General features: G+C 37.2%; 1 protein-coding gene across 1 annotated transcript in view; it reads left to right on the forward strand.

Annotated features, from left to right (window-relative positions):
* The window catches only part of LOC126335939 (agrin-like), a 366,195-nt gene that overhangs the window by 154,275 nt on the left and 194,908 nt on the right, over window positions 1-17,012 (forward strand). The window contains exons 10-11 of the mRNA XM_049999415.1: window positions 1,182-1,334; window positions 9,718-9,840. Coding sequence (XP_049855372.1) covers window positions 1,182-1,334; window positions 9,718-9,840 — 276 coding nt within the window. The remainder of the gene's footprint in view (window positions 1-1,181; window positions 1,335-9,717; window positions 9,841-17,012) is intronic.

A 17,012-nucleotide genomic window follows, 5' to 3' on the forward strand; every position in this document is an offset into this window, starting at 1 on the left:
TAAACACACCTATTGTGCATTTTAAATTGTATCCTTGGATTTTTTTCAGTTGCTATATATTGTATGATGTAGTTCGTATATGAATAAACAAAGTACGCAAGATAACTGTAATTACTCTACTCGAAAAAATAAAAGTAGCTTAAGATTAACATAGAGGGTATTCATGTCAATGGTCACAATATTTCCATATTTTTCACTGAGAAAGAGTACTAGAATTTTAGAATTTTTTGTGTAGTCTTGGCAGTTGTCAATACATTAGTTATAGAGTATGACTCACGTGCAAAGAATACTTTACCGTCGCAAGTAAGTGTGATGAATAGTGAGAGCAGGCGAGTTACCACAAAAGCGTCTCACAGAAATGGATACAACAAATAAACGGGTGTGAACTATGTTTCAACAAAGGAATTCAAGTGTCAAAACATCCTAAACGGAACGCAACTTCAAAAACGTTAAAACAGATGTGACAGAGCACGGAGAAACAGTGTGTGAAACTGTTGCGTTCTTTTGTTGCAGCTTCTGTGACAAACTATTATGTTGTCATCATTTCCATGGGAGTGAACACATTAAAATTCATACGAATTGCCCGATGGGGCAAGGATGTATATCTCACTCACTTGCCAATTGCATAAATTAGGTACGTCGATAAGAGATTACTATCATATGACACACGTGTTGTCACTAATGCTGTGTATGACACACCAGACGTGTTTTGCGGTGGAGGATTCGGATGACTTGTCACCTTGTCATCAAACGTGTGCGGTTCCCATTCCACAGCCAACTCCTTTCGGTTGCTACAGAGTACTTGTGCAAAATCAAAAACAAAGCAAAAATTGGCACGGTGTTGGTTTAACGCAGCTCGCCCACTTGGCAGCCCTACACCGTAATCACTTAAGCGTGACGCCATTCCTCTTTGATGCTGCTCTACATTGCACTTGGACCGTTCACTGTTCCTATTTTGCTTGTCTTTTCACAGTTCAGTACACTTTCTTCCTGTTTTCAAGCTCGATCTGTGTTCAGTTTTCGACGGGCTATCCACTGGGCAATCTTACCACTAAATCTGCGGGGGGGGGGGGGGGGGGGGGGGGTGCGATGGCGAGTGTGACTTGTCAGGAGACTGTAGGGGAACAAGTGCGTGGTGCAGAGCCTTGTTCGCCAGCCGTGTGGCGGCGGCCTGCTTGCAGGGATGGAGGTGAAGCCGTGCAACGGGGAGCCGCCGCTGGTGGACGAGGAGACGGGCCGGCAGTACGACTGCGGCAGCGGGCCCGCTCGCCAGGACTGCCCCTCCGGCAGCTACTGCCACCAGACCGCCTTCTTCGCTCGCTGCTGCCGCAAAGGTAAGCGCCTGAGCCGCTGCGCCAGTAGCCCGAGCACGTGTTACAATGCCACAGACCCCACTACGCAGATTGGAACTTCGTGTCTGAGATCAAATGAGCACGTGTCCTACTTTAAGGTTTCCCTCGAATGCTATTGGGTTGGTGCATAAGCTCGTAGCGTTTTCCCATACGTTCGAGAGCTCAGCAGAAATTCTAGACAATATCCGTTAGAAATACTGATAGCCTGGGGAGAGCCGGCCATGACAAAATTCTTCCACGTGGTGAGCAAAATATATGAGACAGGCGAAATACCCTCAGAGTTTGAGAAGAGTACAATAATTCCAGTTCCAAAGAAAGCAGATGCTGGCAGGTGTGAAAATTACCAAACTATCAGTTTACAGACGAATGGCAAAACTGGTAGAAGCCTACCTCGGAGAATATCAGTTTCGATTCCGGAGAAATGTAGGAACTTATCTTAGAAAATAGGTAAAGGAAAGGCAAACTTACGTTTAGACATTTGTAGACTTAGTGAAAGCTTTTGACAATGTTGACTGGAATACTCTAAAAATGGCTCTGAGCACTATGGGACTTAACTTCTGAGGTCATCAGCCCCTAGAACTTAGAACTACTTAAACCTAACTAACCTAAGGACATCACACACATCCATACCCGAGGCAGGATTCGAACCTACGACCGTAGCGGTAGCGCGGTTCCAGACTGTAGCGCCTAGAACCGCTCGGCCACTGAGACCGGCGACTGGAATACTCTCTTTCACATTCTAAATGTGACAGTGCTAAAATACCGGGGGCGAAAGGCTATTTACAATTTAAATGGAAACTAGATGGCAGTTATAAGAGTCGACGGGCACGGAAGGGAAGCAGTGGTTGAGAAGGGAGTGAGGCAGCGTTGTAGACTGTCCCCAATGTCACTCAATCTGTGTATTGAGCAAACAGTAAAGGAAATAAAAGAAAAATCTGGAGTAGGAATTAAAATTAAGGGAAAAGAAATAAGGACCTTAATGTTTTCCGATGACACTGTAATTCTGTAAGAGACAGCAAAGGGTTTGGAAGAACATTTGAACGGAACGGACAGTGTCTTGTAAGGAGAATATAAGATGAACGTCAACAAAAGCAAAACGAGTATTATGGAATGTTGTCGAACTAAATCAGGTAATGCTGAGAGAATTAGGTTAGGAAATGAGACACTTAAAGTAGTAGATGAGTATTTGCTATTTGCGTAGCAAAATATCTCATGATGGTCGAAGTAGGGAGGATACAAAATGTACACTGACAATGCCAAGGAAAGCGTTTGTGAAGAAGAGAGATTTGCTAACATTGAGTATAAATTTACGTGTAAGGGAGCCTTTTCCGAAAGTATTTGTATGAAGTATAGCCATGTACGTAAATGAAACATGGACGACAAACATTTTAGACAAGAAGAGAATAAAAGCTTTTGAAATGTGGTGTTACATAAGAATGATGAAACGTGTTTTTTGTGTTCTTTCCTTGAAATAGGATGAGTTTCCTTTTCCACTGAAATGTTGATAACCCTGGCCATTACTCATGTAGGACACAACCAAAAGGGCTGCACAAGTATGTGAGCAAAAACATTCCTTTCGAGGGATTGAGTGTAAAACAAGTTGGTGAAAGCATTCATATAACATGTTACCGTCACAGATTAGTGTCAGTCGTTTATCTCACATCAAGTGAAACCACTGAAACTCAGTGTGTCATATAACTGACGTGGTTGCTGATGCTTAATTCATTCGCGGCAATCCTATCTTAAACACCCAAGGGTGGGGACACTACCAAGTTTTTGCCCTGGTCCAGAAATGTAGATCCGGGGCCGTGTTGCTCATATTCTGCTTGATTTTTGCTCGAATCCGTAATATTTCTTTTTTTTCTATGAAACAGGAGCTGGTTTTATCGCATAGTGTTCTGTGGACATTTGTTCCTGCCAACGAATCAATTTTTGAATGCTTGATTTCAGTGTGTTGTGAGTAGCCTGTACTGTTCGTATTCTATTTTATTTTTGTTAGCATCCATTTTTATTCTTTTTCGCATTTAATGGAGATCTCCATTAGCAGCTTTTGAAAGAAATGTTGTTCGACTTTATTACCACTTGTCAAAGAATGAGTAACTAATTCTGCGTTGAATGGTATTGCTTATTGTCACTGAATGTCACACACAACACAGTGGTTTGCAGACGTAGATGGGAATGCTTTGTTGTTTTAGTGACCAGAGCAAACACTAAAAATACAACGGTAGTTACGCAGATGGGTCCACACGTTATTAACAGGCAGTGCAGGCAATATATTTAACAGAAATCAACATACTGGGAGTTCTCCATTAAATGCGAGAAAATGCAAGCAACAGCTGCGAACAAAAATGAAATGGAATGCAAGCAATATGCTTACAACGCGTTTAAATCGAGCAGTTCACACACGGATACGTGTGCATGAGTACACAGAACACCAAGTGACAAACCCAGCTTCCATTTTATATGAAACAAAAACAAATATGGGATAATTTATTCCATGTAGTATTATGGATGCGATCACAAATAAGGCCAAATGTGAGCAACATATTTACAGTGCAATTCAAAGAGCGCAATACACACAAGAGGTATTAATCAAAGTATATAGAAATAAAGGGTCGTAATAAGGTAAACAATGTGATGAAACCAGCTTCTGAGTCATTCGATGTGAGACGCTCTTTAAACATTTACATGTGATAAAGCACAATTATTTCCACTTGATAATGCCCACACATTCGAAGACACTAATGCCGTTCTCGGTTTTATGCTCTGTGTTACTTGTGTTTACTGGTTTGACGTAGCACGACACCATTATTATTTCTTCATGTCTATGGTACACAAGGGTACTGTATCGTTAACACTCCATTGTTCGTAGCCGCTTTAGACATAACATTTGAAGGCCAAAGTCGAACGGCTTCTGATGATCCAGAACTGGGCATCCCTCTCATTCAGGACATTGTGAACTAATAGTACCGTAATTCTATATTGGGAATCTCTGCCCACTATCGGTTGGTAGGGTAAACTGGCTGAAAAGAGCTAGCCGAATCTTAAACAATCCACCCAACTCATTGCAGTGGAAAATGAAAAAGGGGGAAGAAAACAACGCACTGCTATTAGCTCCACGTAGTTTTAATTACTGGTATTCAGACAAATCACTTCAGTGGATTGTATTAAGAGTGTTGTTACATATAATGGGAGCTTCTGGCTTTACCAAACGCTCGAATTTAATTTTTACATGAAATCTAGGGCAGGTCTACGATCTTAATTACGAAATAAATACAGCCAATTTGTAAGTATTCAAGTGACGATGATATTTTCATCGCAAATGTAACTGATGATACTGGTGGTCAGTCAATTGATCGTGTCTCCTAGAGGTGTGGGGAGAGTGAGTGCTATACAATTCTTAATATCTTTCTCAATCAAGAAGTTATGGAAGAATTTGTTACAGTACTCGGTTGTTGATCAAATTTGTATTTTCTTTTCCAGCTGATTATCAGTTAGGCTTCTGTAAGGCCTGAAAGCTCCCAGTATATAGATTTTTTTCTTTTAGAAAATATAGATGCACATTTCTGGAATGGTCATTAATGGAAGTGTTGGTATTAGTGTTTTTCATACTTCACAGTGACGCAGTTGCCATAGAACCACTTGTGAATATGTAATAGATGTAATGGTTGTGAAGTTCTTGAATCAAAATCGTTAAAGAGCATTGTGGTTTGCTTTGTTTAGAGACATGTCTTGCATGTGACAGCTACTTTACTCCTTGCAGCATTAGACATTATGACATCCTTTGGTGTGTACTGCACAGGAGGCTTCTGCAGTTTTCTGGTCTATTGGTGGATTTTCAGACAGAATTCTCAACAATTTCTTCATCAGCCACAGCCACATGCTTTGTCTGTTTCACGTTGCCCATCCTCTATCTGACAATTATTAGGTGGATGCACTGGGCAGCTTATTTGCATCTGCAAAATTCAAAAGTCCTGTGCACCAGCGTCATAGGATATTTAAATTATAAGCAGACATATTAGCAATCACTTCTCTCTTTGTGTATGAGAAATAGGTTCAGAGTATTTATCAATGCTACTGGAAATGCAAATGTTGCATCTCTGTTGTATGTAGCAGAGCCGTGAAGCCAAGCCTAAAATTTATTTTGGATTTGTTTCAAATCATTCCATTCACTGACAGAAGATTGGAAGCAACTTTTGGTATATACAGTACATCTCTAACCTGAGTTTTTCTGTTTCCACACCAGTGATGGAGTGCCATGCACATTGGTGGTTTACATAGCATAGATGTAGAAGTAGATTTAGTGTCAATTTGATATTTCACATACTATACCTACTTTCATTCACTGCTTTCGTATGGTATCATATTCTGGGGTAATTCATCGTTGAGTAGAAAAGTATTCATTGCTCAAAAACGTGTAATCAGAATAATTGCTGGAGCCCACCCACAGTCATCCTGCAGACATCTATTTAAGGATCTAGGGATCCTCACAGTATATATATTCACTTATGAAATTTGTTGTTAATAATCCAACCCAGTTCAAAAGTAATAGCAGTGTGCATAGCTATAACACCAGGAGAAAGAATGATCTTTACTATGCAGGGTTAAATCTGACTTTGGCACAGAAAGGGGTAAATTATGCTGCCACGAAAGTCTTTGGTCACCTACCAAACAGCATCAAAAGCCTGACAGATAGTCAACCAACATTTAAAAATAAATTAAAAGAATTTCTAGATGACAACTCCTTCTACTCATTGGCTGAATTTTTAGATATAAATTAAGGGAGGGGGACAAAATTAACTTAAATATTAGTGTAATGTAATATCTTGTACAAACATCTTTCGTTAACCTGACATGTTCCACATCATTACGAAGTGTCGTATTCATGATCTATGGAACAAGTATTAATCTAATCTGATCTAATCTATATCAGAGAAGATGGCTTTTTGGCATTGGTAGTTCTGGGTCATGTCGATTTGTCACTACATAAAGGCAGCTGAAATTACAGATCAGTAATATTCATTGAATATGAAGGTATAAAATTTGAAGTGAAACTTTCATTTTCTTCAAATTTATTTGATGTCTTTCTCCTTCCTGCATGTCCCTGTGAAGATATTTCATGTAATAGTTTCCTTTTTAGTGTGGTATCTGGATTGACGTTTTCCCACACTTTTTACTCCTGTTATCATTGCTTAGTATGTTTCAGTCAAACTGACAAACAGTTATAAACAGCAAATTTAGTATTTCTCAAATTATAATTGGTTGACATGAATTTGTTCACATAGTCTTAAACACTTTTAGACTATTCCAAAATTCTGTAATGGGAATTGTATCCTCCAATAAGTCCACTTGACTGTTTAAACTACCAATAATGTCATAGAAAGTTTACTCTGATTTCTACCAGATCTCCTTAGCTAAGGTTGTAACGTGTATGTGTACATAATTGATTGGACCTAATTATAAAATTAGATCTTACCCTTACTTTCTTTCTTTGGATTAGTGTTGATGGTACCCACAGTCCTACAGTTCATCATGTTCTGAATATGCTTGTATTGCAAAATTCCAACTTGCATAATTATGGCATTTGGTGAGGTCCTCAACATGGATTTGATTTTTATTGAAAAACTACATCATCTTCTGTTAAATACAGTTCAAGCTCACAATCACCAATTTCAAATTGTCACCATTAAGCCAAATACAAAACACTGATGCGTTTTCACTAAGCATTTAGTTTCCTAAAGCAACCACTAACCATTCAACCATTCAATCAAACAATGGGGAACACAGGATGGAATAATTACAATATTATGAAACGGATAGATTGCTACTTACCGTACAGCAGAGATGCTGACTTGCAGATAGGCACAACAAGAAGACTGTCAAACAGGCAAGCTATTGTTCAGAAGGGCCTTCATCAGAATTAGACAACAGACACAAACACTCATGCAAACAGGAGGCAGCCAGAGACTATGGTCACGTGTGTGTGTGTGTGTGTGTGTGTGTGTGTGTGTGTGTGTGTGTGTGTGTGTGTTTTGTCTAATTCCAGTGAATGCCTTTCTGGTCGAAAGCTTATTTGTTTGACAGTCTTTTCAATGTGCCTAAATGGGATTCAGCATCATTGCTATATAGTGAGTAGCAATCTACTCTTTTGATAACATTGTCAATAACCGTAACTGGCACATTGCTACCATGAAGGAAATTTATATAATTAATATCAGTAAAAACGAAAAGTTTTTTTAACTCTTAGAAACAACAATATGAAACGAACTTCAGATACTCCAGAGACGATAAACAACACAGAAGTTAACATCATATGCATTCAAGACTTATGCACATTGTAATGTTATGAGCAACTGCTAGTGTATACGTTAAAATGGTTTACATTCCGGTATATGACAAACACACAAATTAATTTGTGTTTCACATTTTTTTCTTTCTCATCCACAGCCGGCGACATTTCAGACATGCATTCTCCCTACACTGTCTGATGTAATTCCCTCTTTACTGGCCTACCTAACATGTCACATTGTGTGGTTTGGTGCTTTGGGCCAAGTAATCTGGTGGGTTACACTGTGTGCATCCTGTCTGTGGCATTGGTTCATCCCTTGAGCTCTTCTCATGTCCCACAAGTGAATCTATACCCGGTATAATGAGAAATAGGACTGTGGTAAGAGGACAAGTGCAGGGACAACATATATAAGGACCTCACGAGCAGCTATATAATGCACATGCTGCTGCTACTTGTGTTGCTATTTGCTGTTGGAAACATTGAAGCACCACTACAGTCTCCATCAGGATTTCTGATGCCACTTATAGAGTGTGTGGCTATGATGCGATGGAGTATGGCGAATCAGGGTGCATCAGAAGATGCTTGGAAGCTGTATACTCTCGTTAATACGCATCCAGCAGTTTGTTGTAGTACAATTCAGCTTCACATAATGCAGTGCTGGAAGGTAGGCCTTGACCCACAGACTTTGGAAGGTACTACATTTGGATTCCAGCCAGTGCTACACTTAGCCCAGCACAGGTGCACTCACTTTCATGGCCTGCTGACCTATCTGGCCTGGCCTGATGGCTAGTATTTATTCTCAATGAAACGGGCTTCTTGTGGTGTTGTGGATGCAGAAGCCATGTATGTCACATACCAAAGTGTCCCTGGTTATGATAACCATCCAGACACTGATCAGCAGGTGGACAGCGAGTGTAGTGAGCACTTTGATGTGATTCTGGGTCAGCATATTGCCTTAAGTGGCCCACTTTGTGTCACCGAGGTCATTTTCCTAGGCTCATGTCACTACAGTTCTTTCTTCTGGAGGAGCAAGGGGTTGGTTGGGGAATGGTAGGTCACACAGACCTTTTTTTCCCCTTCATAGACTTTTTACAGTGAGATCTGGCTAGTATTGACAAGATATTTGATGAATGAGTCATTTGTCCTTGTCACATTTCACATTTTTATAGCAAGCCACATTTATTTTCTCTGTCTTTGTTTTCACGACATCTTTCCATTATTTCTGGTCTGAATATGGAAATCTGATGCTGTTCCATAGTATTGCTTTAGGTTGCTCTTTTATCCATGTCCAATAGCTCCATCATCATAAATACACCAATGTACTACTAAATTGTTTATGACTGAATGAGTATAACTTGTTTAACTGTACTTGTAAGAAAATTTTCATTCCAGATTTTAGTTGTTGAATTTCCTCTCTCTGACCAGTGCACATTTTTATAAGTAGGCTCATCTGCTAGTGATTTCATTACTAAAAGGCTGTCTTTAGCATTTTACTTTAGTCCACAAACAACAGTATGTTACAATGCTACAAAAGAGAGGACACGAAACACACTACCACATTTAATACTTTTATTTTTGTAAAGAGGCAGAGAGAGGACTGTATGAAAATTAAGAATGCTCCAGAAAATCCAGGATGGAATGCAACAATATAGTGAAAAGAATAGTTGCTACTCACCATACAGTGCAGGTGCTGAATCGCAGAAGGGCACAAATAAAAGACTGTCGGAAAGTTAGCTTAGCTTTTGACCAACCATGCCTTTATCAAAAATAAACCTACACAGACTGGCTCCAGCATACAGAGACTGTGGTCATATGTGTGTGAGTTGAGTTTTCATGAGCGTATGCATTTGTATATGTTGTCTATTTTTGACAAAGGCCTTGTTGTCTGAATGCTAACTCTCCAACAGGCTTTTTGTTGTCCCTTTCTGCAACTCAGCATCTCCACTCTATGATAAGTAGCAGCTACCCTTTTCATTATATTGTTAAAAATGCTCCAAGTATCCATACATTGTAATAATTTTCTTTCCTATATGAGCTCTTCATCATAATGATCTTTTGAAATGATGTTCACAGCAGATGCAGACAACAAGCAAGACATGTGTTCAGGTGCTTTCTACGGTTGTTGTCCTGATGGGAAGACACCTGCTCCCGGACCACTGAATGCTGGCTGTCCATCACAATGTGGTTGCAATAAATTAGGTAAAATTATTCTATTTTATACCAATTCACTAGAATTTCCGTTACGGAAGATTCTCTTTTTCAACATTATACACAGTCAGGCAGATAAGATAAGCCATCATTAATATACAACCCATCCAAAAAGTTATGAGACTGATTTTATTCCTGGTTTGTAAGTAATATCACCATAGTTACTGTGGTGGCAGCTTGAACTAACAACTATAAACAACAGATGTGCATTTGACCTGTCAGTTGTGAGTAGACAGTAGTGTGCCAACATGTCTGTGTTACAAATTGCAGTGGAGCAACAAACTGAACTACTCTAAATCAATTGTTCAAGACATTTTCCATGTTCAAAGCTTGTCCTGTACATAGACTCCCAAGCAAATACAATGACCGTAGGAGGCTTGTCACAGCTTCATTGAAATGAAATCATCAACATTTCTTTTCTTGAAAAAATTATCACAAGTGACAAGAATTGGTGTTATCAATATGAACCTACCACAAAACAAGGAAGTGCAGTTTTCTTGTAGCCATGTTATTTTTTGTTTTCTTCGTAGTTAATAGTCGAGAAATGTTAAGTTTGGTGAGCGTGAAAGCCACTTTGGATTTCCTAAATCACTGATCCAATTGTCTCTGATGATTCACCAAGACCGAAGGAAGCTCGAATGTGTTTTGTGAGTTGAACAACTTCCCAAAGAAGGACTTTTTTGATTGTTTCACATTGTTATATGAATATTCTGTGTGTTGCACTCTAGTGGGTGGTGGGAATTAGAGGGTGGGTACTTAGGAGACCTGAAGCATTAATACCCCCATCTGAACTTTCCAAATTTTTTATTCATTCCGACTTGAAACTTTTTGGACTGATGAGATATACCTTGATTCAGTAATTATACTGAGGCGCTGTTTTCACTAACCTATAGTGGAAAATGTGGAACATTTTCTGCTGCAGACAAGTAACTATGTAATACTTATTGCTTATTGCTGCTGAATTACAACAATGCCTTTTTAATAGATTTATATACTTTTTTCTGTGGGATTGTATATGTTTATCAAAATGGCATAACATGTATAGAACTTGATCAAATAGTATCAAGATAACAAAACTGCAAACCATTATCCCACAACTGGAAGAAAGGGTTCCACAAAGTTTTACTCTATGACACCAAATGTAAAAGAAAATGTTACTGAGGTACTGTTTATGTATTTATTATTATGACTGTCATATCAAGTGTTTAAAATGCTGACTCTGACCACAGACATATGCTATAAAGCAGTTCTGCACATACAATATTCCATGTTGAATTTCATCTAGATTTATCACAGTACAGGCATTCTGTGTCTTGAGAGTCATCAGTGTTTCCTTGTAGCCCTGTTATTTTTTGTTTTCTTCATAGTTAATAGTCCATATGTGTTAAGTTTGTTGAGCATGAAATCCACTTTGGATTTCCTAAATCACTGATCCAGTTGTCTCCAAATGTTCTGTTGAGCAAATTTCTAATTACCTGTATGGAATGAGAAGGACACCCATCATGTTGGTATAGCATAGACTGCCCTGTCTCCAGGGAGTGTTTTCCAATAACTGCAGCAGTGTATGTGTTAGGATCTGTAGCAAATTGCGACTGTTTAGAGTCCCATCAATAAATCAGGGACAAATGATAACAATTAATGAAAAGCCCAAGCCACAAATTCACACACCAAGATCAGAGTTTATGCACTTCTTGCAGCCCATGTGGATATTTAACTATTAGAAGTGCCCGCGATAAAGGTCTCTAATTGCTGGTTCTTGCATAGAAATGCCACATCGCTTTGCAGGTTTCATTTACACAATTGCAAGACTTTTAACTGATTTTCAAAGTAACTGGCATTAAAATGTTGATGGAACAAAATGTGAGAAGAATGAAATGCATTATTTTCAGAATGCTCATTTGGTTGACCCAACCCACACATTGTGACATACAGATTGGATGTTACTGTTGCTAAAATGTTCACTTCATTTCTCTCGTCTGTTTCTGTTGATGTTCACAGGTTTATTTTTGTTCTTCATATTTCTTTTGTTTTGAAACTTTTATATGTTCACAAAGACAAATTGTGAGGACATGGCAAACTCAGGATACCTTCTGGCATACAACTCCACTGGTGCTCTAGGACAGTTTAGGTGACATTTACCAAAAACAAATACCATATCCACTTTTTTGACTGTTGTATACATTTTGAAAATCGGAGCAGCTTCACAATGAGATTGCCTGATTGCTACAATAGCAGAGCACATACTGATGGGCTTCAAGCACACAGGTAAACACAAGAACTATGCCTCAGTTGTGAGTTTGCTTACAGTACAGTGTGTCAAACATTTGTGGTCTGTCTTCTCCTGACAGTGAGACAATACTCTGCAACATTGTTATATTTTTACTGTTTGAACAAGTTCAGTGTACTTTATATACCTCAAGTCTTCTTCAGAGGTTCTTACATCTATGGCAGTAACTTATTCGTGAATGACATGAATGCTTGCATTTCAACCTGCTTCAATACTGTCTCAATGTGGAGCACAGTCTACATTTTCACAAGGTACATCATTTCTGTCACCATTTATGAAAATCAGAAAATTTAGCATAATGTTAGTGCCAAATTCATTTTGCTCTTTTCTTGTTAATCAAGACAATTTCAACCATTATTTAATTTAAGCTGAAGCTGGACCATGGTATCAAGAAACAATAACTGATTGACATACATTTTAAAAAAACAAAATAAATGACTGTAACTCTTGTTCTGATCATATAGTGGTGTACGGAAACAGGCCAATTTACTTAGATATTTCTGCAGTCCTAATAGTTTTTATGAAAAGATGTAATCAGTCATTAAAAGAAAGTTCTTAAAGACAAGAAAAAATGGACACATAAGAAAAGGAAGTTTTAATAAGAGTGCAAAAGAGAGATGACAGAAAAAACATTTTAAGTGACAGACTGTTTTTTTATTAAAAGCGTATGTCAGAAAATGTGACGTCATCTCATATGACAGTGTACCACAACAGGAAACTAAATCCAAACAGCCACTTTCCATCAACCAGTTAATAAATTAGATAGCTCATCAAGACTGACTGAATGATTTTTTGTTGGTCCAGTCTTATCAGACAGCACAAACTGTACAGTTGACGTTGGACAGGTCAAAGAAAAGCTGCAGCAACCCATAGCATTAGCAAATAGTAAGCAAATTAAAATTAAGTACCTATTCTTACGATTTAATTTTAAGTAACTTTTTTGTAATATGTTCAGAAATTATTTTACAAAACAGAAACAGTACTTTATTAGAAATGCCTTTAGTTTCGTTTTAAATATTGGATACACAGCAATTTATATTTCTTCTGTATTTATTGTGCGGTACTAAACCAGCATTACATATATTTCGCTAATATGCTGTTGTTCTGTGGTATTTTTTTTATCTACATTTCATTTCCCTCTGGAACAACAGTTGTGTACATTTTCATTCTGTACTAGTTTGTCTATTTTCAAGAGGTAGTCTCAAATGAACAAGATAGTTTCACAAGTGAATAAACTTGGAACATTCAGAACACTAAGCTCAGTAAAATGAGATTTACAGGACTCCATCTTTTTAAGGTCATAAATTATTCTTAGAGCTCTTTTCTACATTCTAAAAACCTTTGCACCAGAAGTTAAGTGTCTCCAGAAAATGATCCCATATCGAAGCAGTGAGTGGAACTGTGCATAGTATGCCTGCAGTACTATTGTTTTATTTGTTCTTGACTAATATTCTTAACAGTAGCAAACAGATAAGAATTTCAGAATGATATTTTCACTCTGCAGTGGAATGCACACTGATTTGAAACTCCCTGGCAGATTAAAACTGTGTGCCAGACAGAGACTCGAACTCAGGACCTTTGCGTTTCATGAGCAAGTGCAAGTAGAGCAAGCTGTCAAGCTGACACATGGGAATTGCTTTAAATTTTGGTATCATACTCATCACCAATAACCAGCTAAGGCTCTAGATTTGTCTTGTATTTGTATTTGTACTTATTTATTTATCCTGTGGATCACATATTATACAAAATGCACATGATATAGGACAAGTCATTTTTCTTAACAAATATGTAGTTTGGAGAAAGAAAAAAACAGGCAATGGACTGCCATTTAAAAAAATGTAGAAAAAGTTGTTCATTGATGAATATAGTAACTTCACATACAGAGAATACAAACAATTTACATGGGGAACTAAGATACATGTAGGCAATGTAGTGCTACTTTATATTTACACAAATAATCACTTAGATTACAGAATAGTGAAAATGTCAACTGGAAACACAACAGAAGGACAATGTCATTTAAAAACTACATTAAACATGAAATTAACATTGAGATTTCACAGACAATTAAGTTTTAATACTAATAGAATGTGTACTTGTACATTCATAAAGCGAGTTGAAAAATTTTGGGAAGTGAAACTGAAACTTAGTTGTGTATAGTAGAAATTAGGTTATTATTTTGCCTACAGAATGTTTTACTCTAATCACAGTATTTTACAAAGGAACTTTATAATTTTTCATTTCCAGGAATTCTTGTACTGAATAGGAACAGTGCTTTGTCAGAAATGCCTTTAGTTTATTTTTAAATATTGGATCTGGAGCAGTTTTTATTTGTTCTGGAATTTTATTGGGTAATACGACACCCAGATGAGTTATATATTTTTGGTATGATGATGTCCTTGAAAAAATTTGATGGATATTAGATTGCCCTCTGGTATAATGAGTGTGTATATCATTGTTTTGGATTAATTTGCCTGTTCTTGAGAGGTATTCCCTGGTGAATAGGATTGTTTCTTGAATTAATAGGGATGGGATGCTTAGAACATTAAGTTTTATAAATTGACATTTACAGGATTCCAGCTTTTTGAGGCCACAGATTATCCTCAGTGCTCTTTTTTGTAGATTAAACATATTTGTGCTGTGAGTTGAATTTCCCCAAAAGATGATTCCATAGCGGAGCAATGAGTGGAACTGCACATGGTATGCTTGCATTAGTGTGGATTTACTTGTAGTAGATTTTAGTATTCGTAGTCTATAGCATAATGATGAGAGTTTCTTTGATAAGTTGTTTATATGTGTGTCCCATTTTCAATTTTGTTGGACCCATAGACCCAAAAATGTTGTTGCATTTACATTTTCAATTTTATCATTATTTAACTTTACTTGGATAGTTTTTTTACTGGATGTGGGAATTAGATGGAAGTTGATACATACAGTTTTCCCACTATTAACAATTACGCCATTTTTGTTAAACCACTCAGAAAGTTTTTTCATAGAGTTATCAGATATTGTCTGAAGGGATTCAGGGCTAGATCCAGTCAACACTATGCTTGTATCATCAGCAAACAGGATAGTTTTTTGTGGGCTCATACGTTCAACAAGATCATTTATGTAAATGAGGAAAAGTAATGGCCGTAGAACAGAATCCTGGGGAACACCATATCTTATTGTTCTTTCCTCCAAGAGGAAAACTGTGTTATTTATTTTATTCTGTACAATAATATCGTATTGAAGTGATACCTTTTGTCTGCGGTTTTGTAGGTAAGAGCATAGCCAGTTGTGAGCCACATCTCTTATTCCTCTTCTTTCCAATTTAGCAAGCAGTATTTTATGATCTAGTTCATCAAAGGCTTTAGAGAGATCTAAGAAGATACCTGCAGCTATATTATGTTGGTCAATTGATTTCAGTATGTGGTTAAAAAATTGCTGTCTGGGTGGATAAAGATTTACTAAAACCATGTTGTTGAATGCTGATTGGTGCGTGGTTTTTTATGAAATTTATAAGCCTGTCATAAAAAAGTTTTTCCAGGATTTTTGAAAAGATGCTTAATATGGATAATGGTCTATAATTGGATACTAAATCAGGGGAATCTTTCTTTAGTAATGGTGAGACTTTAGCTATTTTGAGCGCATCTGGAAAAATGCCAGTTTTTAATGATTGGTTGTAGATGGTTGATAACGGCTTTACTATATGGGGAGCACACACCTTTAATATGAGGTCAGGTACTTCATCAGAGAAACTAGAGATGTTATTGCGTAAGAATTTTATTATGTTCATAATTTCATCAGGGTTTGTTTCATAAACAAACATTGTAGCATTAGTGCTGTTTGACATATTGGTGGAATTGAAGAACGATACCTTGCAGTTTGCCTGAATGAGATCTTCTACTAGTGAGGTGAAATATTCATTGAACTTGTTTACAACTGTGTATGGATCTGTGACCTTAGAGTCATTAAGTGTTAGAGAAATGTTTTCCTTTTTAGGTGTTGAACTACAAGTTTCTTTTTTAATAACTTTCCACATAGCTTTCATTTTGTTTGAAGAGTTTCTTATGAAATTGTCATTCCATAAAAGTTTTGCCTGTCTAATCACTCTAAGATAAGTTTTTTTGTAGGCCTTACAATAGTCAGAAAATTCTTCAGTGACTATGTATTTTTTGGAGCAATATTGGAGAAATCTGTTTCTCTCACTGAAATTTTGATTCCTTTTGTTACCCACGACTTTCTATTTTGATTGCTTGAAGTTTTTGTTTCAAAAGGAAATGCTGTATTAAAGTAATAAAGGAAGGTGTTATGGAAGCTTAAGAACATATTATCAACAGTTGTTTGCATGTAAACACTGTCCCAATTTTCCTTAGCTAATAGGAAGTTAAAAATCCTAATATTGCCATCTGAAAAGTTTCTTCTTTGAAATACTTTTTTGGGGCTGATTTTACTATTTTCCATGTTAACACTCAGTAGCTGAGCATCATGGTCACTGTATCCCATGCTCAGTACTTCGCCAGTGAATTTGTAACAAGTATCAGTTATGAAAATTTGATCAATTATTGAATCAGTATGCTCTGTTGATCTTGTTGGAGAGTGTATTGTGGGGATCATATTAAAGGATTTGGTCATGTTTAACAAATCAAGTTTAGCATTACTGTTTTTTGATAAATCAATGTTAAAATCGCCACAAAGTATTATTCTCATATTTAATGAGCTGAAACTATTCAGCAGAACTTCTAATTTGGTCATAAAATTTGGAATATTACTACTTGGTGCTCTGCATACATTTATAATTATATAGTTTAGTTCAGGCAGCTTAACCATAGAAAGCTCAAATTCCTTATCTTCAGATAATGCAATCTGTTCATTTAGGCCTACCTCACTGAAT

Source organism: Schistocerca gregaria, chromosome 2 (assembly GCF_023897955.1).
Source record: "Schistocerca gregaria isolate iqSchGreg1 chromosome 2, iqSchGreg1.2, whole genome shotgun sequence".
Classification (NCBI taxonomy): Eukaryota; Metazoa; Arthropoda; class Insecta; order Orthoptera; family Acrididae; genus Schistocerca; species Schistocerca gregaria.